The 25,510-nt window shown below is 41.0% G+C and overlaps 1 protein-coding gene across 2 annotated transcripts in view; it reads right to left on the reverse strand.

Annotated features, from left to right (window-relative positions):
- LOC112260119 (sodium/potassium/calcium exchanger 2) overlaps nt 1-25,510 on the reverse strand; it is a 157,178-nt gene that overhangs the window by 86,775 nt on the left and 44,893 nt on the right. For both annotated transcript variants that reach the window (XM_024434981.2, XM_024434980.2), the window contains exons 3-4: nt 10,131-10,172; nt 2,498-2,606 (exon numbers count right to left, since the gene is read on the reverse strand). In XM_024434981.2, coding sequence (XP_024290749.1) covers nt 2,498-2,606; nt 10,131-10,172 — 151 coding nt within the window. The remainder of the gene's footprint in view (nt 1-2,497; nt 2,607-10,130; nt 10,173-25,510) is intronic.

Below are 25,510 nucleotides of genomic sequence, written 5' to 3' on the forward strand. Positions count from 1 at the left end.
CACAACTGCATGGCTAGGCACGACTCCAACACCATCATTAAGTTTGTAGAGAACACAACAGTGGTAAGCCTGATCACCGACAACGCCGAGTCTATAGGGAGGAGGTCAGAGACCTGGCCTGGTGGTGCCAGAATAACAACCTATCCCTCAATGTAACCAAGACTAAAGAGATAATTGTGTACTACAGGTGTTGGGGAATAATCAGAATTAGTTGGTAACATAGGTAAGATGTTTTATATTCATCATATGTTTGTAAGTTACTTCTCATCAGAATGTGTTTGTATAATATTGTGGCGGGGTTGCAGTATCTGTTCTCTGTCAAGACTAAGTTATTTGGGCCGAAGAGAGGGGAGAGGTCAAGCGTGTATCTCTTGGCTCCACAATGTCTGTGTGCCAGTCAATGTGTCTCTGTGATCTTGTCAAGATAGGATGGATTTGATATATGCCTGTTGATATGGAGGATTGGTTTATGGTTCTGAGTTTGAGAAAATAACATAGTTTAGGAGACAAAGCTGAACGATAAATTATGCCGATGCTGTCTGGCTATGTGTGTCTTTGCTATAAAGGATCTCAGTTACAATGTGTAAGGGACTCTCAGAGAATTCATTTATAGACACTGAATTGATCTGAGAGTCACAGGGTTGTGATGGAGCTCATATAATTAAAGATGGACTTTGTGATAACTAACTCTGACTTGTGTGTGGTTTGCTCTCATGATTGGGTAAATACAGGAAATTTCCATGACACAGGAAAAGAGGTCCGAGCATGTCCCCCATTCTCATCGACGGGACTGTAGTGGAGCAGGTTGAGAGCTTCAAGTTCCTTGGTGACCACATCACCAACAAACTAGAATGGTCCAAACACACCAAGACAGTCGTGAAGAGGGCACGACAAAGCCTTTTCCCCCTCAGGATACTAAAAAGATTTGGCATGGGTCCTCAGATCCTCAAAAGGTTCTACAGCTGCAACATCGAGAGCATCCTGGTTGCATCACTGCCCGTTACGGCAACTGCTCAACCTCTGACCGCAAGGCATTACAGAAGGTAGTGCGTATGGCTCAGTACATCACTGGGGCTAAGCTGCCTGCCATTCAGGACCTCTACATCAGGCGGTGTCAGAGGAAGGCCCTTAAAAAAAGACCCTAGCCACCCCAGTCATAGACTGTTCTCTCTACTACCGCATGCCAAGCAGTGCTAGAGTGCCAAGTCTAGGACAAAAAGGCTCCTCAACAGTTTTTACCCCCAAGCCATAAGACTCCTGAACAGGTAATCAAATGGCTACCCAGACTATTTGCATTGTGTGCCCCCCCAACCCCTATTTTACGCTGCTGCTACTCTCTGCTGATCATATATGCATAGTCACTTTAACTATACATTCATGTACATACTACCTCAATTAGCCCACCCAACCAGTGCCCCCGCACTTTGGCTAACCGGGCTATCTGCATTGTGTCCCGCCACTTACCACCCGCCAGCCCCTCTTTTACGCTACTGCTACTCTCTGTTTATCATATATGCATAGTCACTTTAACCGTATCTACATGTACATACTACCTCAATCAGCCTGACTAACCGGTGCCTGTATATAGCCTCGCTATTGTATACAGCCACGCTACTGTTATTTTTCACTGTCTTTTTTTACTGTTGTTTTTATTTCTTTACTTACCTATTGTTCACCTAATACTTTTTTTGTTTGTTGAAATTGCACTGTTGGTTAGAGCCTGTAAGTAAGCATTTCACTGTAAGGTCTACACCTGCTGTATTCGGCGCACGTGACAAATAAACTTTGATTTGATTTGAAAGGTGGTAATTAGGGGGATGTACAGTGCGTGGGCCTTTCTGTTCTTTCCATGTGTTTGATACCATTCCATTCACTCTATTCCAGCCATTATTATGAACTATCCTCCCCTCACTAGGCTCCTATGGGGTACTGTATATGTTCACAGAGCCCTGGTCTGAAATAACAAGCAAAATTCTGCTACAATAAATCACAATATAAAGTATAGGGCCCGAGCAACAGGTTTAACCTGGGAATGTTATTTACAGCTCTCAGAGCTATACTGTAAGTCAGAGCAGCAAGTGTCCTGAAGTTCATTATACTACTGTACTGCTCTGAGAGGGATAGTAGTGGATAGTGCTACATTTATGGTAGAATGAAGACATATTCATTTCACAGTATCGGAATATAGGTTTTATGGTGTGTTCTATATTTATTTATCAAAAGGCCATGAAGAACATGGTTCTATTAGAATCCATCTAATTGCAAAAACGTATGTGCAACAACTCAACCTCTCTCCATTGAGCGTTGGTCGAGTGACAGAAAGTCCTGGGTGAACCTGAAGAGGACCAGGATTATGAACACCCGTTAACTTTCTGGCACTGTATGGAAGTGGAACCAGGCAAAGATAAAAACAAGGCATACCATGTCGCTTTGTGTAAACATTAGTAGCAAGACAATAATAGAGAAACAGTGTTGTGTATGTTGGATAACTACTTACCTTCACTGAGTGGGTCCAGTGTGTGGATCATAAGCTGAAAGATGCTGTTTCTCATCAGGCTGTTGTGCAGGGAGGCTGAGCTGCCACCTCTCTGGAGCCGTGGCCTAGCCTGCAAAAGGAGGTCTACGCTGTCAAACAAACAATGGCACCATTACACAATCCTTTCAAGTCCTTGGCTGTTCCCCTAAGGAAATACCTGAAGGACAAAGGCTTGTGGCACCTGATCACACGACTGGACAGTATTCCAGGTGTGACAAAACTAGGACATGCCTTGTTGATAGTGTTGTTTAGAAGGCAGAACAGAGCTTTATTATAGACAGACTTCTTCCCATTTTAGCTACTGTTGCATCAACACGTTTTGACTATGACAGTTTACAATCCAGGGTTACTCCAAGCAGTTTAGTCACCTCAACTTGCTCAATTTCCACATTATTTATTACAAGATTTAGTTGAGGTTCAGGGTTTAGTGAATGATTTCTCTCAAATACAATGCTTTTAATTATAGAAATACTTAGGACTAACTTATTTATTGCCACCCATTCTAAAACTGGCTGCAGCCCCTTTTTAAGTATTGCAGTGATTTCACTCACTGTATTAGCTGACATGTACAATGTTGAGTAATCCACATACATAGACACACAGGGTTTACTTAGAGCCAGTGACATGTCATTAGTAAAGATTGAAAAGTATAAGGGGTCTAGACAGCTGCACTGGGGAATTCCTGATTCTACCTTGATTGTGTTGGAGAGGCTTCCATTGAAGAATACCCTCTGTGTTCTGTTAGATAGGTAACTCTTTATCCACAATATAGCAGGGGGTAAATCCATAAGTAAATCCATAACACATATGTTTTGCCATCAGCAGACTATGATCGATAATGTCAAAAGCCATACTGAAGTCTAACAAAACAGCTCCCACAATCTTTTTATAATCCATTTCTCTCAGCCAATTTCTCCCAGACTCTCAGCCAAACCTCAGCCAGTCATTTGTGTTAAATATCCTTCCCTATAAGCATGCATAAAGTCTGTCAATTTGTTTAAGGTAAAATAGCATTGTATCTGGTCAAACAACATTTTATCCAAAAGCTTACAAAGGGTTGGTAACAGGCTGAATTGGTTTGCTGTTTGAGCCAGTAAAGGGGGCTTTGCTATTCTTGAGTAGCGGAATGACTTTTGCTTCCCTTTAGGTCTGAGGGCACACAATTTACGTACAGTTGAATTCAGAAGTTTACATACACTTAGGTTGGAGTCATTAAAAGTCATTTTTCAACCACTCCACAAATTTCTTGTTCACAAACTATAGTTTTGGCAAGTCGGTTAGGATATCTACTTTGTGAATTACACAAGTAATTTTTCCAACAATTGTTTACAGACAGATTATTTCACTTATAATTCATTGTATCACAATTCCAGTGGGTCAGAAGTTTACATACAAGTTGACATACAAAAGTTGACTGTGCCTTTAAACAGCTTGGAAAATTCCAAAATATTATTTCATGGCTTTAGTAGCTTGTGATAGGCTAATTGGCATCATTTGAGTCAATTGGAGGTGCACCTGTGGATGTATTTCAAGGCCCACCTTCAAACTCAGTGCCACTTTGTTTTAAATCATGGGAAAATCAAAAGAAATCAGCCTTGACCCCAGAAAAAATTTGTAGACCTCCACAAGTCTGGTTCATGGGAGCAATTTCCAAATGCCTGAAGGTACCACGTTCATCTGTACAACCAATAGCACGCAAGTATAAGCACCATGGGACCCCGCAGCCGTCTTACCGCTCACGTTCTGTCTCCTAGAGATGAACTTACTTTGGTGTGAAAAGTGCAAATCAATCCCAGGGCCTTGTGAAGAAGCTGGAGGAAATATGGCCACAGTAAAACCAGTCCTATAATGACATAACCTGAAAGGCCGCTCAGCAAGGAAGAAGCCCCTGCTCCGAAACCGGAGCAAAAAAGTCAGACTACGGTTTGCAACTGCACATGGGGACAAAGACCACACTTTTTGGAGAAATGTCCTCTGGTCTGATGAAACAAAAATAGAACAGTTTGGCCATAATGTCCATCATTATGTTTGAAGGGAAAAAAGGGGAGGCTTGCAAGCCAAAGAACATCCCAACCGTGAAGCACGGGGGTGGCAGCATCATGTTGTGGGGGTGCTTTGCTGCAGGAGGGACTGGTGTACTTCTCAAAATAGATGGCATCATGAGGTAGGAAAATTATATGGATATCTTGAAGCAAAATCTCAAGACATCAGTCAGGAAGGGTCTTCCAAATGGACAATGACCCGAAGCATACTTCCAAAGTTGTGGCACAATGGCCTAAGGACATCAAAGTCAAGGTATTGGAGTGGCCATCACAAAGCCCTGACCTCATTCCTATTGACAATTTGCGGGCAGAACTGAAAAAGTGTGTGCAAGCCAGGAGGCCTACAAACCTGACACAGTTACACCAGCTCTGTCAGGAGGAATGGGCCAAAATTCACCAAATTTATTGTGGGAAGCTTGAGGAACACTAGCCGATGCGTTTGGCCCAAGTTAAACAATTTAAAGGCAATACTACCAAATACTAATTGAGTGTATGTAAACTTCTGACCCACTGGGAATGTGATGAAAGAAATCAAATCTGAAAGAAATCATTCTCTCTACTATTATTCTGACATTTCACATTCTTAAAATAAAGTGGTGATCCTAACTGACCTTAGACAAGACATTTTTAAAAGGATTAAATGTCAGGAGTTGTGAAAAACTGAGTTTAAATGTATTTGGCTAAGGTGTATGTAAACTTCCGACTTCCACTGTAGGCTTAGATTGAAGATATAGCAAATAGGAGTGGCAATATCGTCCACTATTTTCCACAGTAATTTTCCATTCAAGTTGTCAGACCCAGGTGGCTTGTCATTATTGATAGACAACAATAATGTTTCACCTCTTCCACACTTACTTTTCGGAAATCAAAATTACAATGCTGGTCTTTAATCATTTGGACAGTTATACTTGGATGTGTAGTGTCAGCATGATGGAGCTGAGTTTGCCTTTTTGCAAACTCCAAAACTTTTTACTATCAGTCTTTATATATTTTATCTTTGTTTCACAGTATAGTTTATTATTTTTATTCAGTTTAGTCACATGAATTCTCAATTTGCAGTACGTTTGCCAATCGGTCGTGCAGCCACACTTATTTGCCATTCCTTTTGCCTCATCCCTCTCTTTAATTCCTCATCAATCCACGGGGATTTAACTGTTCTTACAGTCATTTTCTTAATGGGTGCATGCTTATTAGTAACTGGAACAAGCAATTTCATAAATGTATCAAGTGCAGTGTCTGGTTGCTCCTCATTACACACCACAGACATGCAAATATTCTTTATATCCTCAATATAGGAATCATTACAAAACGTATTGTATGACCTTGTGTATATATTATATTAGGTCCAGCTTTTGGAACTTTGGTTTCCCTAGATATGGCTACTATATTGTGATCACTACATCCGATGGATTTGGATACAGCTTTAAAGCAGATTTCTGCAACATTAGTAAAGATGTAATCAATACATGATTTAATTTAATTCCTGTGTTGTATGTAAATACCCTGGTTGGTTGACTGATAACCTGAACCAAGTTTCAGGCACTGGTTACAGATTGAAGCTTTTTATTGAGTGGGCAGCTTGATGAAAGCCAGTCAATATTAAGGTCACCCAGAAAATATACTTCTCTGTTGAAAATCACATGCATTTCATACATACTATCCGGAAACTGACTATTAGTACTTGATGGTCTATAGCAGCTTCCCTCAAGAATGGTGAGGCTAATGAACCTGTAGCCATATTACTTCAATAATATTTAACATGAGATGCTCTCTAAGCTTTACAGGAATCTGTCTCTGTATATAGGCTGCAACACCGCATTGGCGTTTCTATCTGTTCTGTAGATGTTAAAGCCATGTAATTGCTACCACTGCATCATTAAATGTATTATCTAAGTGAGTTTCAGAAAGTCAGAATATGAATGTCATCTGTTACTAGCAAGTTATTGATTGTCACTTAGGCTATATATGTTAATGTAGGCTATTTTTATCACTTTTCTGGAATGCTAGATTTTTTATATTGCTTTAATAGGAAGCTTATTATTATTTACTGTATGTTTGAGCTGATAGTTCAGGGTGAGCTTCACACAGTGGACTTCCTACTAGGGCACACCGCCTCAGTGCTAACAATATAACGCTGGTTCATAGACACATGATTACTGTATTCAATAGCTATAGGATCGACAGAGGCATTCAGGGGAGTTAGAGGGACATAAAAGTTACTTTCATTGTGACTGCCAACACACCTGGGATTATGTACATTTTTTCCAGCATTACTACAACTCTGCGACAGCTGCCGGGAGCTGACACAGTCATAGTCATATAGTCATAGTCATAGTCCGTTCATTCGCAAACCTCTCGAGGACTGAAGGGCGGTGGGACCCGATGGACCAGAGCCAGCTGTAGTATACATTGTGGATAATGAATGAGATGGAGTATTAGACAGTCTCACGGTCTGATGAGGGGGAGCTCTGAGGATCTGAACCTGAGATAGAAGCCACAGGAGAGGGAGACAGAACACACGGCGCAGGCACCTCCGGATCCGATCTCATATCAGAAGCCCCCAGGGAAGAAGGCGTCAGAACCTCTGGATCCAGGGCAGCGAAGCTGTTTCTAGACTCCAGTCTAGAATCCAGTCCGGGCTTAACTTCGACAAGTAGGCCCCCGTTGCCAGAGGTTGCTGTTTTCAACTTCCACGGCAAGTGACATATCTCCATGGCTGGTTGGTAGGATTGAGAACAGGAACATTCACCAAGTCATTCAGGAGCATCCTACTAACTCTAGGTAAGGGGAAGACTCCATTGGGGAGTGATCCCTGCAGAGTACCGGCCAGTCGGCTATGGAGAGCCGACACGGCAGCGACACTTCTACCAGGCCAGAGCGACGTAGAAGTGAGAAAGAAAATGTAGGTGGCCGTGGATTCCCCAGTAGCTTGTGTAAGTCTGCTACTTGTTTGCTAAGAGTAGCCACTTTGCCCCTGTAGTCCTCTGCAAGCAAACAGTTGCTATATTGAAAGTATGGGAGGTCCACATTGCCCCAGAATAAAGTAAAATAAGCACAGCTCCGTTGAGCCCCGTAGCGTTGAATACATTTGTTAGCGTCCTCCGTTTGAGGCTACAGGCTAGCTAGGCTAGCTAAGCCAGCTGGGCTTCCTTGTCTCTCTACTTGACAGGGAATTCTCAACTTTTCTGAGAGAGAATTACACAGCTATTAAAACTGTCAGGACAAGGTAAGCCTACACCAAACACACAATTAATGTGAATGTTTGTAAAATTCCAATGTGAAAAATGGATTGTAACTGTGGCTAGAAAAACACATTTCGTCAACAAGTCTTCATGGGATTTCTGTCTTCTTGCATCGAGCAATCCCGTATCCGGGAGCGTAATCATAGCCTCAAGCTCATTACCATAACGCAACGTTAACTATTCATGAAAATCGCAAATGAAATGAAATAAATATATTGGCTCACAAGCTTAGCCTTTTGTTAACAACACTGTCATCTCAGATTTTCTAAATATGCTTTTCAACCATAGCTACACAAGCATTTGTGTAAGAGTATTGATAGCTAGCATAGCATTAAGCCTAGCATTCAGCAGGCAACATTTTCACAAAATCAAGAAAAGCATTCAAATAAAATCATTTACCTTTGAAGAACTTCGGATGTTTTCAATGAGGACACTCTCAGTTAGACAGCAAATGTTCAGTTTTTCCAAAAAGATTATTTGTGTAGGAGAAATCGCTCCGTTTTGTTCATCACGTTTGGCTAAGAAAAAACCCCGAAAATTCAGTCATTACAACGCCAAACTTTTTTCCAAATTAACTCCATAATATCGACAGAAACATGGCAAATGTTGTTTGGAATCAATCCTCAAGGTGTTTTTCACATATCTATTCGATGGTAAAGGATTTGTGGCAGTTTGGTTTCTCCTCTGAACCAAATGGAAAAATGCACGCAGCTGGAGATTACGCAATAATTTCGACGGAGGACTCCAAGCTGGCACCTGGTAAATGTAGTCTCTTATGGTCAATCTTCCAATGATATGCCTACAAATACCTCACAATGCTGCAGACACCTTGGGGAATCGACAGAAAGTGTAGGCTCATTCCTGGCGCATTCACAGCCATATAAGGAGACATTGGAACACAGCGCCTTCAAAATCGGGGACATTTCCTGTTTGAAATGTCATCTTGGTTTCGCCTGTAGCATCAGTTCTGTGGCACTCACAGATAATATCTTTGCAGTTTTGGAAACGTCAGGGTGTTTTCTTTCCAAAGCTGTCAATTATATGCATAGTCGAGCATCCTTTCGTGACAAAATATCTTGTTTAAAACGGGAACGTTTTTTTATCCAAAAATTAAAAGAGCGCCCTAGGAACAGTATATTGTCAGGAGCCGCTTGTGTATTTGACAGCTCTAACGCAGTTCCACCTCCAACACAGCAATCAAAGCCCTTTCTGACAGGTCTACTGTGCCCAATAGCATAATCTTTAATGAGACTCTGTTGCATATGATTCACCGTTCATCCTTTGCATGAAAGCCACAAGCTTTCATGCTAAATGTAAGCTTAATTCAACAGCAGCTAATGCTGAAACAGTCCAGGGGTATCAGACAGAATGCACCACTCCATAGGTTAAAGCAACCGATTACAGCTAAAGTGGTCATCATGATATCGCCAAAATAGCCCAAATAGCCTTGCCAAGGTTACTCTGGTGGTTTGAGCTGATCTTGAGATATGTGGGATATCGGCCACCGTCATAGGCGTCAGCTGTTTTGAGTGTGCCAGCTTTGGCTGGCCTGTGGTGATGCTTCGGCCCAATCTGGAGGTGTCAGCTGCTAATTCTCAAGGCCATATGGTTGTGTGCGGGTTGGGACGCACAAGACTGTCTGCGCTGTTTGTGAAAGGCCATAAGTATGCAGCTTAGTGGAATCCGCTGAGAATTGTTCTTTTGCTGTTCAAAACAGTTTTGGGGCCTTTTTGGACAAAATGTAAAGTAAATATTTCATTGTTGCCTATATTGGTTATGAAGGACTTTTAGCAAAACACTCTCTGATCAAAAACGTTGTTTTAGCATTTTGGATATATTAACTGGTCTTCAAGTGTTTGAAACTGTAGGCATCATTGTATAATAACTCACAGTAGCACTAGTGATGTACTGAGAGAGTAATATTTGAATTGCAAAGACAGACCCGAGTGGAGCAGCGGTCTAAGGCACTGCATCTCGGTGCTAAAGGCGTCACTACAGTCCCTGGTTTGAATCCAGGCTGTGTCACATCCGGCCGTGATTGGGAGTCCTATTGGCCAGCGCACAATTGTCCTAGTGTTGTCTGGGTTTGGCCGAGGTAGGCCGTCATTGTAAATAAGAATTTGTTCTTAACTGACTTGCCTAGTTAAATAAAGGTTCAATAAAAACGTTTTAAGACAGAGATACTACAGGCAGGTTGAACCCATAAAACAGAGAACGCATGGTTCTTGAGTACAGTATAGAAGGAGAGAAAGAAGTTAGACTAGCCATATAGACACAGACATAAACATAGACAAACCAGACAGGACCTACCGACAGCTTGCTCTCATCCTCTGGTGCCCCGGGACTCACAGCCTTCACATCGAAGAAAAGAGAGAGGGAGAAAGAAAAAGAACACATAGATGTGAAGCATGCCTTACAATCCAGAGACAGGCAGATGAAGACAGTAGAGAGACATTAGTGTCATAGTGATGATGATTTGACGAGAATGGATTCAAGAGACTGACACCACTGCAGTGCTGTGTCTACTGTATATCAGTCATTATATAGCTGACCAAGATAGGCTCCTGATTAAAAAACGTGTTTCTCAGCAGACACTTGAGATTTATCAGCCACATGGAAAACCACTCAAGCTAAGGGCAAATCCATGGGGGAAAAGGGGGTTATAGTAATGGCGGACATGCATGAAGATGGCCGCTCCCATGTACTTACCATGGTTGCCTCATTTGCTAAGTTTGCCGAATTATACATTGCTCTCCGTTCTGCTTTTTTTGTATCAGCATTGTTTAGCATACATGATCCCAATTCTAGCTCCAAGACAGCGGCAATAAAAAAAGGTTGATTGTGCTGATTTATTAAAATCGATAGTTACATATCGCAATATTATTTTGGCCGATATTATATCGATACTTTGACTCCAAGTATCTATCTGTAAAAAAAATATACAGTATATATTTTGTACTTTATTTTATGCTAAGTAGAGTTAGCTAGCGCTAGTCAGCTGTACCTGCTCCAAAACTCTGGTATTTTTCATTCTATAGCTAGTTCTACATCTTTGTTTTAAATAGTGAGCCAACATGTTGTCATCACTTTTATTTCGAAGACTTATCAAAACGAACTTCTCAAGCATCTCTGCAGCAGACAACGACAATTTGAAAAAAATAAAAAGTGGATTGGGCTGATTTATTAAAATAGATACAGTGAGCAAAATGTTTGGAACATGAAATTGCAATAAAATTGCCGTATTGAACCGCAATACATATAGAATCGTGAAAATTGTGAGAATCGCAATACATATCATATCAGTAACTAAGAATTGTGATAAAAATCATATTGTGAGGTCCCTGTTAATTCCCAGCCCTAGACGTCATATCTGAATTCCTCCATCCTTATGCACCTTCAGTACTTCTCCATTGAGCCTGATTAGTGCCATACAGCAATGCACAACTTGGCTGCCATAATTTGGTGAGTAAACCCATAACAGACTCTCGGGTTTCTAGATTCCAATCCTCTACTAGGTTAAGTTAAGCCTAGAATTCTCTAATACAAGCTATTAAAATAGAACCGACCTTTGACATGACCAGGGGATGTACGATGGCTCCAAAAGAACTGGGACAGTGACCATTTTTGTTGTTGTTTTGGCTCTGTACTCTCGCACTTTGGACATTAAATGATATAATGACTATGAAGTTAAAATGCAGACTGTCAGCTTTAATTTGGAGGGTATTTTCATCCATATCTGGTGAACCATTTAGAAATTACATAACTTCTTGTACATAGTTCCCCATTTTAGGGGACCAAAAGTATTGATACAAATTCAGATATACAGTGCATTCAGAAAGTATTAAGACCCCTTGACTTTTTCCACATATCGTTATGTTACAGCCTTATTCTAAAATGAATTAAATAGTTTGTTTCCTCATCAATCTACACAAAATACCATATAATGACAAAGCAAAAACAGGTTTTTAGAGATGTTAGCAAATTACTTTTTTTTTTAAATACAGAAATATTACATTTACATAAGTATTCAGACCCTTTACTCAGTACTTTGTTGAAGCACCATCGGCAGCGATTACAGCCTTGAGTCTTCTTGGGTATGACGCTACAAGCTTGACACACCTGTATTTGGGGAGTTTCTCCCATTCTTCACTGCAGATCCTCTCAAGCTCTGTCAGGTTGGATGGGGAGCGTCGCTATACAGCTATTTTCAGATTTCTCCAGAGATGTTCAAGCTTTTTTGGTCCTCCAATAATCGGTATCGGCGTTGAAAAATCATACCTCGACCTCTAGTCCAGAGTAGTCCAGAGTAGTGATGCTAGTTGGGCGGGCGGATTCGGGCAGCGAACGGTTGAAAAGCATGCATTTGGTTTTGCTAGCGTTTAAGAGCAGTTGGAGGCCACAGAAGGAGTGTTGTATGGCATTGAAGCTCATTTGGAGGTTAGTTAACATAGTGTCCAAAGAAGGGCCAGATGTATACAGAATGGTGTTGTCTGCGTAGAGGTGGATCAGGGAATCACCAGCAGCAAGAGCGACATTGTTGATATATACAGAGAAAAGCCTGTGGTACCCCCATAGAGACCACCAGAGGTCCGGACAACAGGCCAGATTGTGTATGGATTGTGTATGTGTGCCATTCCGAGGGTGAATGGGAAAGACAAAATATTTAAGTGCCTTTGAACAGGGTATGGTAGTAGCTGCCAGGCACACCGGTTTGTTTCAAGAACTGGAACGCTGCTGTGGTTTTCACACTCAACAGTTTCCTGTAGGTATCAAGAATGGTCTACCACCCAAAGGACATTCAGACAACTTGACACAACTGTGGGAAGCATTGGAGTTAACATGGGCCAGCATACCTGCCCAACAAATTGAGGCTGTTCTGAGGGCAATATTAGTGTTCTTAATGTTTTATACAATCAGTGTAAACTCAACTCATATTACAACCCGGATCAGTCCACCAACAAAGTTTGTTTTAATCAAAGTAATCACCCTGACAGTAGCCTAAGCACCCTCCTCGTATCTTCTATCCTTTGCCTAGACCTGGACCTATACACAAACATGCAACAAAAAAATAGGGAGTGAACGATTTACACAAATGTTTAAGCTACTTTTTTCTTACCACCAGGATACAGGCTACAATTTGTGAACTTCATCGGGATCGGTGTTCCGCGGGACGGTTAAGCTAACGTAGGCTAGTGCGTTTAGCATGAGGTTGTAAGTAAAAAATAACATTTCCCAGGACTTAGACATATCTGATATTGGCAGAAAGCTTAAATTCTTGTTAATCTAACTGCACTGTACAATTTACAGTAGCTATTACAGTGAAATACCATGCTATTGTTTGAGGAGAGTGGACAATTTTGAACATGAAAAGTTGTTAATAAACAAATTAGGCACATTTGAGCAGTCTTTTGATACAACATTTTGAACAGAAATGCAATGGTTCGTTGGATCAGTCTAAAACTTTGCACAATACATTGCTGCCATCTAGTGGACAAAATTGCACCTGTGCTGGAATAATACATTATGGCCTTTCTCTTGCATTTCAAATATGATGGTGTAAAAAAATACAACAGAACAGTTGGTTTTTTCTTTGTATTATCTTTAATCAGATCTATTGTGTTATATTCTCCTACACTCCTTTCACATTTCCACAGGCTTCAAAGTGTTTCCCTTCTAATAGTACCAATAATAGTACCAATAATAATGCATATCCTTGCTTCAGGGCCTGAGCTACAGGCAGTTAGATTTGGGTAGGTCATTTTAGGCAAAAATTTAAAAAATGATCCTTAGAAATGTGCCTGTGGGATGATTTCAGGCAAATTAATGGAATAGATTCTTATCCATTTATTTTCACCTATTTATTAATCCACGGAGACTATGATTGGCCACTGAATATCAACAAGTAAGATACAGACTAGACGCGTTACCCAACTCATTCAGAAAATGAATGAGTTGGGTAAAATGTACAGTACCAGTCAAATGTTTGGACACACCTACTCATTCAAGGATTTTTATTTATTTTTACATCAAAACTATGAAATAATTATTCCAAGTACCAGACATCTCAACATCAACTGTTTAGAGGAGACTGCGTGAATCAGGCCTTCATGGTCGAATTGCTAAAAAGAAACCACGACTAACGGAGAAGAAGAAGAGACTTGCTTGCGCGAAGAAACACGAACAAAGGACAGTAGACAGGTGGGAAACTCCAAATTAGAGATTTCTGGTTCCAAACACCATGTTTTTGTGAGATGCAGAGTAGGTAAACGAACGATCTCCACATGTGTGGTTCCCACCGTGAAGCAGGGAGGAGGAGGTGTGATGGTGTGGGGGTGCTTTGCTGGTGACACTGTCAGTGATTTATTTAGAATTCAAGGCACACTTAACCTGCACAGCATTCTGCAGCAATACACCATCCCATCTGTTTTGCGCTTAGAGGGACTTTCCTTTGTTTTTCAACAGCACAATGACCCAACACACCTACAGGTAAGGGCTATTTGACCAAGGAGAGTGATGGAGTGCTGCATCAGATGACCTGGCCTTCACAATCACCTGACCTCAACCCAATTGAGATGGTTTGGGATGAGTTGAACCGCAGAGTGAAGGAAAAGCAGCCAAGAAGTGCTCAGCATATGTGGGAACTCCTTCAAGACTGTTGGAAAAGCATTGCAGGTGAAGCTGGTTGAGAGAATGCCAAGAGCGTGCAAAGCTGTCATCAAGGCAAATGTGGCTACTTTTTATATTTTGAATGTTTCAAGCTTTTTTGGTTACTACATGATTCCATATGTGTTATTTCATAGTTTACGTCTTCACTATTATTCTACAACGTAGAAAATAAAGAAAAATCATTGAATGAGTAACTTTTGACCGGTACTGTATATAAAATTGCATTTGGAAAATATTCAGACACCTTGATTTTTCCCACATGTTGTTTCATGAGCTGAAATAAAAGATCCCTGAAATGTTCCATATGCCCAAAAAGTTTATTTCTCTAAAATGATGTGCACAAATTTGTTTACATCCCTGTTAATGAGCATTTCTCCACCTGACAGGTGTTTCATATCAAGAAGCTGATTAAACAGCATGATCATTACACCTAATTTTAGGCGTATATAGATTGGAACATACACGGACAACACACTGCACATATTGTGCTGGGGAAAAGGCCACTCTAAAATAGTTCTGTCTGAAATAAAGCCCTTTTGTGGAGAAAAACTTATTCTGATTGGATGGGTCTGGCTCCAAAGTGGGTGGGCCTATGCCCTCCAAGACCCACCCATGGCTGCGTCCCTGTCCAGTCATATGAAATCCATAGATTAGGGTCTAATGAATTTATTTAAATTGACTGATGTCCTTATATGAACTGTAACTTAAATTGTTGCATGTTGCATTTATATTTTTTTCAGCATAGTTTGGGTAAAATGTGTATATTTATGTTGTATATACAACATTTGTAAAAGAGACCTATAGTTGAAGTCGGAAGTTTACATACACTTAGGTTGGAGTCATTAAAACTAATTTTTCAACCACTCCACAAATTTCTTGTTAACAAACTATAGTTTTGGCAAATCGGTTAGGACATGTACTTTGTGCACGACACAAGTCATTTTTCCAACAATTGTTTACAGACAAATTATTTCACTTATAATTCACTGTATCACAATTCCACTGGGTCAGAAGTTTACATACACTAAGTTGATTGTGCCTTTAAACAGCTTGGAAAATTCCAGAAAATTATGTCATGGCTTTAGAAGCTTCTGATAGGCTCATTGACATCATTTGAGTCAATTGGAGGTGCACCTGTGGATGTATTTCAAGGCCTACCTCAGTGCCTCTTTGCTTGACATCATGGGAAAATCTAAAGAAATCAGCCAAGACCTCAGAAAGACCATGATCCGCTTGTTTAGTATGGCTGGAATCGAGGGCGTAGAAGTGTGTAGGGCTCATGCGAGGATCGAATGAGCATCCCCATCACAGGGTTCCAACACCTAAACATTTTATCTAACAAAAGGACCTAGAGCTCCCTTTTAGTTCAGATTCATCAGGACTGAACTGCTAAAACCTTCCTTAGTCATTCCATATCTGTTGAATAATCCCTGATTTAGAATAAATCCACTTAAATTCTCTGTACCTTTGTTAAAGGAAACCCAGAGAGGCAGATTGAACAGGAAAATATGCCAGATAATACTGCTTTGCTCATTAAGCCAGTGTTAAATATCATGACTAATAATCACATAGGGAGATTAGCATGTCCTCTGGAGTCACTGTGCGTGCTAATCCCGACAGCTCTGGTCCCAGTTCTTATGTAATGTCACATCAGGATCATTCCTGGAAACGGATTATGGATTATTATGTGTAAAACTGACCTCCTGTTCCTCCTGTGCAACTTCTGCTATCCATTAAAAGTCCTAAAAGTAGAAGAATCGTAGTGATCTGAATTTCACATCCACTCATTCAAATATGAGGGGATTAGCTCGTGGGACAGCAGTAGCCTAGAGGTTAGGGAGGAGGACTTCCGTTTGCTGGTTCAAGCACGGGGCCGTGCGACACAAGAATGGAACTGAACTGACAGCTGGAAGGCTGCTGGTCTCTGATACCATGTATAGGGCTCTGTGTTTTGGGCAATTAAATGAGGCACTGTATTTACCCATGCTGGGGTGCTTGTTGCAGGTAACAATACAGTATATGCTGCAAAACTATTACAATACCTTAAACTAAAAAATAAACTGTGCAATAGACCGCCATCTGAAGTCAAGAAATAAAACAAATGAAAAAGCATCTCCATAATTGCAGACGAATCCAATGACACAGTGTGCCACTAGAGATTCTGGTTTCGACTCCAGGCTGGCTGTCACAGCCGGCCGTGACCGGGAGGCCCATGGGGCGGCGCACAATTGGCCCAGCGTCGTCCGGGTTTGGCCGGCACTAGCGACTCCTGTGGCGGGCCGGGGGCAGTGCACGCTGACACGGTCGACAGGTGTACAGTGTTGCCTCCGACACATTGGTGCGGCTGGATTCAGGGTTGGATGGGCATTGTGTCAAGAAGCAGTGCGGCTTAGTTGAGTTGTGTTTCGGAGGATGCATAAGAACTATCTAGATGCGCTGCATCTGCATTTTTTATTTTATTTAACCCTTATTTTGACAGCGAGTCAATGCTGAGACCAAGGTATATTTTCCAGATGAGCCCTGTTTAGCACACCTATACATATCAAAATAAAATATACATATTAAACTACACACGTAGGCATGAAGCTGTTGAGCAGCAAGACTGAGCTGTTTTTCGCCTCTGCCACGAGGCTTCTTAGATTTGCCTTGAGAAGATAATGATAATGATCTTCAAGGAAAGGCACAACAAGTCAAAAAGCTACCCACTTGCTAATTAGTAGCCCCTTCAATTTTCTAAAAAGCACAACTAATTACAGGAGATGCCACATCACTGATTTCCCACAAGGCAATGCTCCACATGCCCACAGAACTAATCCAAATTGCTCTCCCTCCAATCAGGCTGCTCTTGTTGATTGGAGGCCAGATAAATAAAACTGTGTCATTTTCACAAATGCATGCTTCAAGCAAATACATTTATTGATCAGTTTGAACTGTATTAGTATATTAGTTCACAGGCAATAAACTGGTTGATGTTGCTGTTGTTATGGATGATTCTGCTGCAAAACCTACTTCCCCCTAAGGGATAATAACACTTTATACAACTATTACTATTACTACTGGGCAGTGGTGTAAAGTACTTAAGTAAAGTACTCATTAAGTAATTTTGGCGAGTCTAATATTAAGCAAGCCATTTGTCACCATTTTCTTGTTTTTTAAATTCATGGATAGCCAGGGGCACACTCCAACATTCAGATACAATTTACAAACGAAGCATGTGTGTTTTAATGAGTCCGCCAGATCAGAGGCCGTAGGGATGACCAGGGATGTTCTGTTGATAAGTGTGTGAATTTAGCTATTTCATTTACTTTGATACTTAAGTATATTTTAAATATTCTAAACATACTTTTAGACTTTTACTCAACTAGAATTTTACTGGGTGACTTTTACCTGAGTCATTTTCTATTAAGGTATCTTTACTTTTATGTATGACAATTGGATACTTTTCCCACCACTGCTACTGGACATTTCCATCTAAAAGGACCCATGAGCACCAACATATGAAGTTCATATGAGCATGTCAAATTGGGTGTCAAATAAAAGCTAACAGTCTATATCTTTTTTTTAAATGAAGGCATACACAGTGGCAAGAAAAAGTATGTGAACCCTTTGGAATGACCTGGATTTCTGCATAAATTGGTCATCAAATGATATTTGATCGTCATCTAAGTCACAATAGACAAACACGGTGTGCTTAAACTAAGAACACACAAATGATTGTATTTTCTTGTCTATACTGAATACATAATTTAAACATCCACAGTGTAGGTTGGAAAAAGTATGTGAACACCTAGGCTAATTACTTCTCCAAAAGCTAATTGGAGTCAGCTAACCTGAGTCCAATCAATTAGATGAGATTAAAGATGTTGGTTAGAGCTGCCTAGCCCTAATTAAAGCACTCACAAAATTTGAGTTTGCTATTCACAAGAAGCATTGCCTGATATAAACCATTTCTCGAACAAAATAAATCTCATAGGACCTAAGACAAAGCATTTTCACTTGCATAAAGTTGGAAAGGGTTACAAAAGTATCTCTAAAAGCCTTGATGTTCATCAGTCCACGGTAAGACAAATTGTCTATAAATGGAGAAAGTTCATCACTGTTACTACTATCCTTAGGGTTTGGCCGTAAGGGAAAGATCACTGCAAGAGCACAGCGCAGAATGTTCAATGAGTTTAAGAAGAATCCTAGAGTGTCTGCTAAAGACTTAGAGAAATATCTGGAACATGTTCACATCTCTGTTGATGAGTCTACAATACGTAAAACACTAAACAAGAATGGTGTTCATGGGAAGACACCACAGAAGAAGCCACTACTGTCCAAAAAAAACATTGCTGCATCTCTGAAGTTTGCAAAAGTGCACCTGGATTTTCGCTACTGGCAAAATATTCTGTGGAAGGATAAAACTACAGTTGAGTTGTTTGCAAGGAACACAACACTATGTGTGGATAAAAAAGGCACAGCACACCAACATCAAAAATGTATCCCAACTGTAAAGTATGGTGGAGGGAGCATCAAGGTTTGGGACTGCCTCAGGACCTGGACAACTTGCTATCATTGTGAGAAAATGAAATCTCAAGTTAATCAATACATTTTGCTGGAGAATGTAAGGATATCTGTCTACCAATTGAAGCTCAACAGAAGTTGAGTGTTGCAACAGGACAATGACCCAAAACACAGAAGTAAATCAACAACAGAAGAAAATCCGCCTTCTGGAGTGGCCCTGTCAGAGTCCTGACCTCAACCCAATTGCGATGCTGTGGCATGACCTCAAGAGAGCGGTTCACACCAGACATCCCAAGAATATTGCTGAACTGAAACAGTTTTGTAAAGAGGAATGGTCCAAAAATCTTCCTGCACAGGTCTGATCTGCAACTACAGAAAATGTTTGAGGTTATTGCTGCCAAAGGAGGGTCAACCTCCTGTGAGACCATATGCTGGTGCGGTTGGCCCTGGGTTCCTCCTAATGCAAGACAATGCTAGACCTCATGTGGCTGGAGTGTGTCAGCAGTTCCTGCAAGAGGAAGGCATTGATGCTATGGACTGGCCTGCCCGTTCCCCAGACCTGAATCCAATTGAGCACATCTGGGACATCATGTCTCGCTCCATCCACCAACGCCACGTTGCACCACAGACTGTCCAGGAGTTGGCGGATGCTTTAGTCCAGGTCTGTGAGGAGATCCCTCAGGAGACCATCCGCCACCTCATCAGGAGCATGCCCAGGCCTTGTAGGGAGGTCATATACAGGCACGTGGAGGCCACACACTACTGAGCCTCATTTTGACTTGTTTTAAGGACATTACATCAAAGTTGGATCAGCCTGTAGTGTGGTTTTCCACTTTACTTTTGAGTGTGACTCCAAATCCAGACCTCCATGGGTTGATACATTTGATTTCCATTGATAATTTTTGTGTGATTTTGTTGTCAGCACATACAACTATGTAAAGAAAAAAGTATTTAATAAGAATATTTCATTCATTCAGATCTAGGATGTGTTATTTTAGTGTTCCCTTTATTTTGTTGAGCAGTGTGTGTGTGTGTGTGTGTATGTATATATATATATATATATAATGGCTTTGATATCTGGTCAAAACAGATGGAAAAAGGGGTCTTACCAGCAAAAGTCTTAAAAGGTCATAGAAATACATCAGAACACAATGTCGAAGTAAAGACCCCTACCAACTAATATCAACAAACGTTTAGTTTTGGAGATATGATTTTCCTTCTATAAGTTTAAGCACCATTGCCTTGTAATTCCATTAACAAAACCCCACACATCTTGAAGATATTTTCAAATTTCTCTCCCTTATGAGGGAGGATAATGAATGTTCACAGAATAACAAGTAAAGCTAAACCTACCAATTAGTTATAGCATTTTTACTGATCTTTCTCTTTCTGCTCTACTGTAGTGTCCAAACTTATTGTTTCAGATTTGACCAAATAAAAATCCAAATCCAATGTATTGGTCACATTCACATATTTAGCAAATGTTACTGAGGGTGTAGCGGACCAACCAAATGTGGCTTAACTTCACCTACTGTAGTTAAATTAGTCCTTTTTTTTAACTCAAGGTGTCGTCATAGCTGACACCCCATTCTTTCTGCAGACATCTTTGAATCTTAATTTGGAGCTGATATTTAACTGAGGTGGTTGCATAAAAAAAACGGGAGATTTTAATGTAATTCTGTTACCAAACTTTGCATCTACAGTTTTTCCAGTGAATTTGTTTTTGTGAAATACATTTTCTGTGTAAATTGTTTAAACTTTTAAATCAATGCTTTTTGTTTGGTATAAATTTTGAAGTGGAAAATCTGAATCAAAGTGTAATTCCATTTTTGTGGAATTGCCCTACTACTAATACTACTACTGTTGTTGTTCCTGCTACTAACACTACTACTACTACTACTAAAAAAAGAGGTTGAACTACATGGGAATGACAGTGATTTCAATGCATAAACAAAGTCAGTGGGAGATAAAACAGAAGTCTTCAAGGATTTCAAATGTGGTGTTCAGGTTGGAACACTAAGTGCTCATTCTTTCACAATCATCATTCAGGGCCATTGTCCTGACATATCCCTACCTGAAGAAGATCTAAGTTGTGCCTCAGGTATCCTTTCAATGGCCAGCCTCCACTTGCACTGTTGAGCTGTTGTTCCACCTTTTTAGTTAGGGCTATAATATCACTTTTCTATTAATTGTTGTTGGTTATTTGACCCAAGAGTATCTGCCTTGTTGGCAAAGTGTGGTCTACCAGCAACACTCTCATCTCCGGACCACACAAGTCCCCTGGCGGCGGGTTTTGAGCCCCGTCTTCGCCCCTACTAACCCTGCCTCCCTCTATACTTTACCACTAACCGGGTCGGGTCGCAGATAACAAACCTTACCTCAGCGCAGAGGAAACCCCAGGAAGCCCATATGTCTCTATCAGCAGCAGAGACTCGTGTCACACACTACAATATAGCACTTACTATAGACATGGCAACATGCTGATGCAGCCCTTTCGTGTCACCTTAAAGTAGACATCCACCTGCTCCCATTTTTAGACTAACCCAATGAGTGGAGGCCTATTGGACAAGGAGGGCTTAAAGTAGATTAATTTACAGAATTGTTCTTCTCCTAATTAGCTCATTAGAGTCATGCATTTTTAAGGGTATGAAAGTGAGGACCTTTTAATTTAATCTCAGCAACAAATCCTGACTGGTTTCCCATTAGCAGCAATGTCAGGTCAGTCTAATACTGTAATACCCACTGTGTTCAGTGCTATGCAGGGAACAATTTATTGCATATTCTAAACTGAGGTGATTTGAACCACGACTTGAGAGACTGACGTAGGTGTTAGAGGCGCTGCTAACACTCTCTCTCAGCAGTTTAGCGAGGCCGACAGAATTACAGCACAAAATCCCTTCGGGATGAACACTGATCATGCGAACCCACCTAGAATCCCCTCCCACCCCCACGTACAGTACAACCCCCCATTTCATACTGGAGAATAACAGGGTCCTTCCATGATGCTTTTACAGTGGCTACACTAGCTAATACGACCAGGCTTTCAAAATAGTCAGCATCGATTGAGCTTCCAGTTTCTCATTCGTCTCGGTTCTTCACCTTGAGTATCCTTGTCACATGTGACGCTAAAACTTGGAAAAAATACCCAGGCCGACAGGATTGCTTTACATGCATCTAAGAGGCTAGCACAACTAAATCTGGATGTTATCATCTATTTGACATTTCCCGTTTGATTTGAAATACAATTATCGAAGAGAGACTCTGTCATATTACTGGAATTCAAATATCACTGGGCACACACTGGTTGAATCAACATTGTTTCCGTGTCATTTCAATGAATTACGTTGAACCAATGTGGAATAGACGTTGAATTGATGTCTGTGCCCTGTGGGAAATAGCCAATACGGTCTGCCTACTGTCTAAAATTATGGATTTGAGGCCCTCTGTATTGCACTGTAGTGTCTTGTCTTAGATCTAATCAAGATTAGATATTCCAAGGTTATTCTGAGATGAAGCAGTCAAAAATGCATTTGTATCACCCTGGTCCAGTGTTTGATGTTTGGGTATACAGTACATTGTGATATGGTTGAGAGTGATGAGGCAAAAGGTATGGCAAATTTAACAAATCATGTGATGAAACTAAATAAAAATCTATACTATGAAACAAAGATGAATTTCATAAAGAATGATAATAATAAGCTTTGGAGCACCTTAAATGAAATTTTGTGGGGGAAAAGCCAACTCGGCTCCATCATTCATTGAATCAGATGGCTCATTCATCACAAAACCCACTGATATCGCCAACTCCTTTAATAACTTTTAAGACAAGATAAGCAAACTTATGGGTGACATGCCAGCAACAAGCGCCGACACTACACATCCAAGTATATCTGACCAAATTATGAAACACAAGAATTGTACTTTTGAATTCCGTAAAGTCAGTGTGGAAGAGGTGAAACAAGTATTATTGTCTATCAATAATAACAATGACAAGCCACCGGGGTCTGACAATCTGCATGGAAAATTACTGAGGATAATAGTGGACGATTTGCTTCAATTTAAGCCAACTAGAAAGTATGTGCCCTCTGGCCTGGAAGGAAGCTAAAGTCATTCCGCTACCCAAGAAAAGGAAAGCCCCCTTTACTGGCCCAAATAGCTGACCAATCAGCCTATAGCCGACCAGTTACCAACTGTTAGTAAACTTCAGGCAAAAATTGTGTTTGACCAGTTACAATGCTATTTCACTGTAAATAAATTGACAACAGACTTTCAGTACACCTATAGGGAAGGACACTCAACAAGCACAGCACTTACATAAATGATTGATAATTGGCTCAGAGAAATGTGGGGAGTACCTTACCTGGCTGGCATGAAAATGAGCCAAGGGAAAAGCATCCTCCATTTGCTATTTAAGTTTATACTTGACACGTTTTTTTTGTTTTTTTCACTGTTCCGGTGCATGATAACGGTCCATTCTCAATCAAAACTAATTTCACACATATATTATTTAGCATTTGTAAAGACAAAATTAAATTGAAAATAGTCTGATGGGTGATAATATTACATTACATGTGAATGCTGGCCAGCTTTTTCTGACTTTTTCAAATCATAGTCGCACACATGTAGCTTAGCCCATAAGCCGATATGTTTTGATGAGGTTTGCATCGCAACTAAAGTGGCCAAAACTCCAAATGTAGCCTGTAGGTTTAGGACCCCTGAAGAGCACATCGCCTACAGGGCCTAGTGAAATGTGTTCTTGTAAGCCCATTCATTGTTTTGACTGGCCACTATTTAAAGGAGGATCCCAGCTTTATCATGCTGCTATATTTATTGCTCAGTTCTTAAAATTAAGCACATTAATCCGCTTTACAAATGGTTAAAAATGTGGCCTTATATAAACACATTTCATGCAATTCTACTACACTTTATACGACTGGAAACAGCAGAATACAGGGTAGCCTACTATAGTGAGTGCTGACAAACAGATCAATAAAAATGACGTTGTCCATATAATAGACCTACAAGAACGGGAGACACGAATAGAATATGACATCCATCTAAACTTGAGGAGAAAATTATTGTCCAAAACAAACTTTTAAGTAGCACTGACTCTACATTGATAAATAGGGGTGATAGAGTCCAGGTGAGTCTGATAATCGAAGCAATCTCAACCACACTGCACACTGCCCTAACCCATCTGGACAAGAGGAATACCTATGTGAGAATGCTGTTCATCGACTACAACTCAGCATTTAACACCATAGTACCCTCCAAACTCGTCATCAAGCTCGAGACCCTGGGTCTCGACCCCGCCCAGTGCAACTGGGTACCGGACTTCCTGACGGGCTGCCCCCCAGGTGGTGAGGGTAGGTAACAACATCTCCACCCCGCTGATCTTCAACACTGGGGCCCCACAAGGGTGCGTTCTGAGCCCTCTCCTGTACTCCCTGTTCACCCACGACTGCGTGGCCATGCACACCTCCAACTCAATCATCAAGTTTGTGGACGACACTACAGTGGTAGACTTGATTTACCAACAACGACGAGACGGCCTACAGGGAGGAGGTGAGGGCCCTCGGAGTGTGGTGTCAGGAAAATAACCTCACACTCAACGTCAACAAAACAAAAGAGATGATTGTGGACTTCAAGAAACAGCAGAGGGAGCACCCCCCTATCCACATAGATGGGACAGTAGTGGAGAGGGTAGTAAGTTAAGTTCCTCGGCGTACACATCACGGATAAACTGAATTGGTCCACCCACACAGACAGCGTTGTGAAGAAGGCGCAGCAGCGCCTCTTCAACCTCAGGAGGCTGAAGTAATTAGGCTTGTCACCAAAAGCACTCACAAACTTCTACAGATGCACAATTGAGAGCATCCTGTCGGGCTGTATCACCACCTGGTACGGCAACTGCTCCACTCACAACCGTAAGGCTTTCCAGAGGATAGTGAGGTCTGCACAACGCATCACCGGAGGCAAACGACCTGCCCCCCAGGACACCTACATCACCCGATGTCACAGGAACGCCATAAAGATCACCAAGGACAACAACCACCCGAGCCACTGCCTGTTCACCCCGCTATCATCCAGAAGGCGAGGTCAGTACAGGTGCATCAAAGCAGGGACCGAGAGACTGAAAAACAGCTTCTATCTCAAGGCCATCAGACTGTTAAACAGCCACCACTAACATTGAGTGGCTGCTGCCAACACGCTGACTCAAATCCAGCCACTTTAATAATGGGAATTGATGGAAATTGATGTAAAATATATCACTAGCCACTTTAAACAACGCTACTTAATATAATGTTTACATACCCTACTCATCTCATATGTATATACTGTACTCTAACATCTACTGCATCTTGCCTATGCTGTTCTGTGCCATCACTCATTCATATATCTTTATGTACATATTATTTATCCCTTTACACTTGTGTGTATAAGGTAGTAGTTTTGGAATTGTTAGGTTAGAATACTCGTTGGTTATTACTGCATTGTCGGAACTAGGAGCACAAGCATTT

Source organism: Oncorhynchus tshawytscha, linkage group LG10 (genome assembly GCF_018296145.1).
Source record: "Oncorhynchus tshawytscha isolate Ot180627B linkage group LG10, Otsh_v2.0, whole genome shotgun sequence".
NCBI lineage: Eukaryota > Metazoa > Chordata > Actinopteri > Salmoniformes > Salmonidae > Oncorhynchus > Oncorhynchus tshawytscha.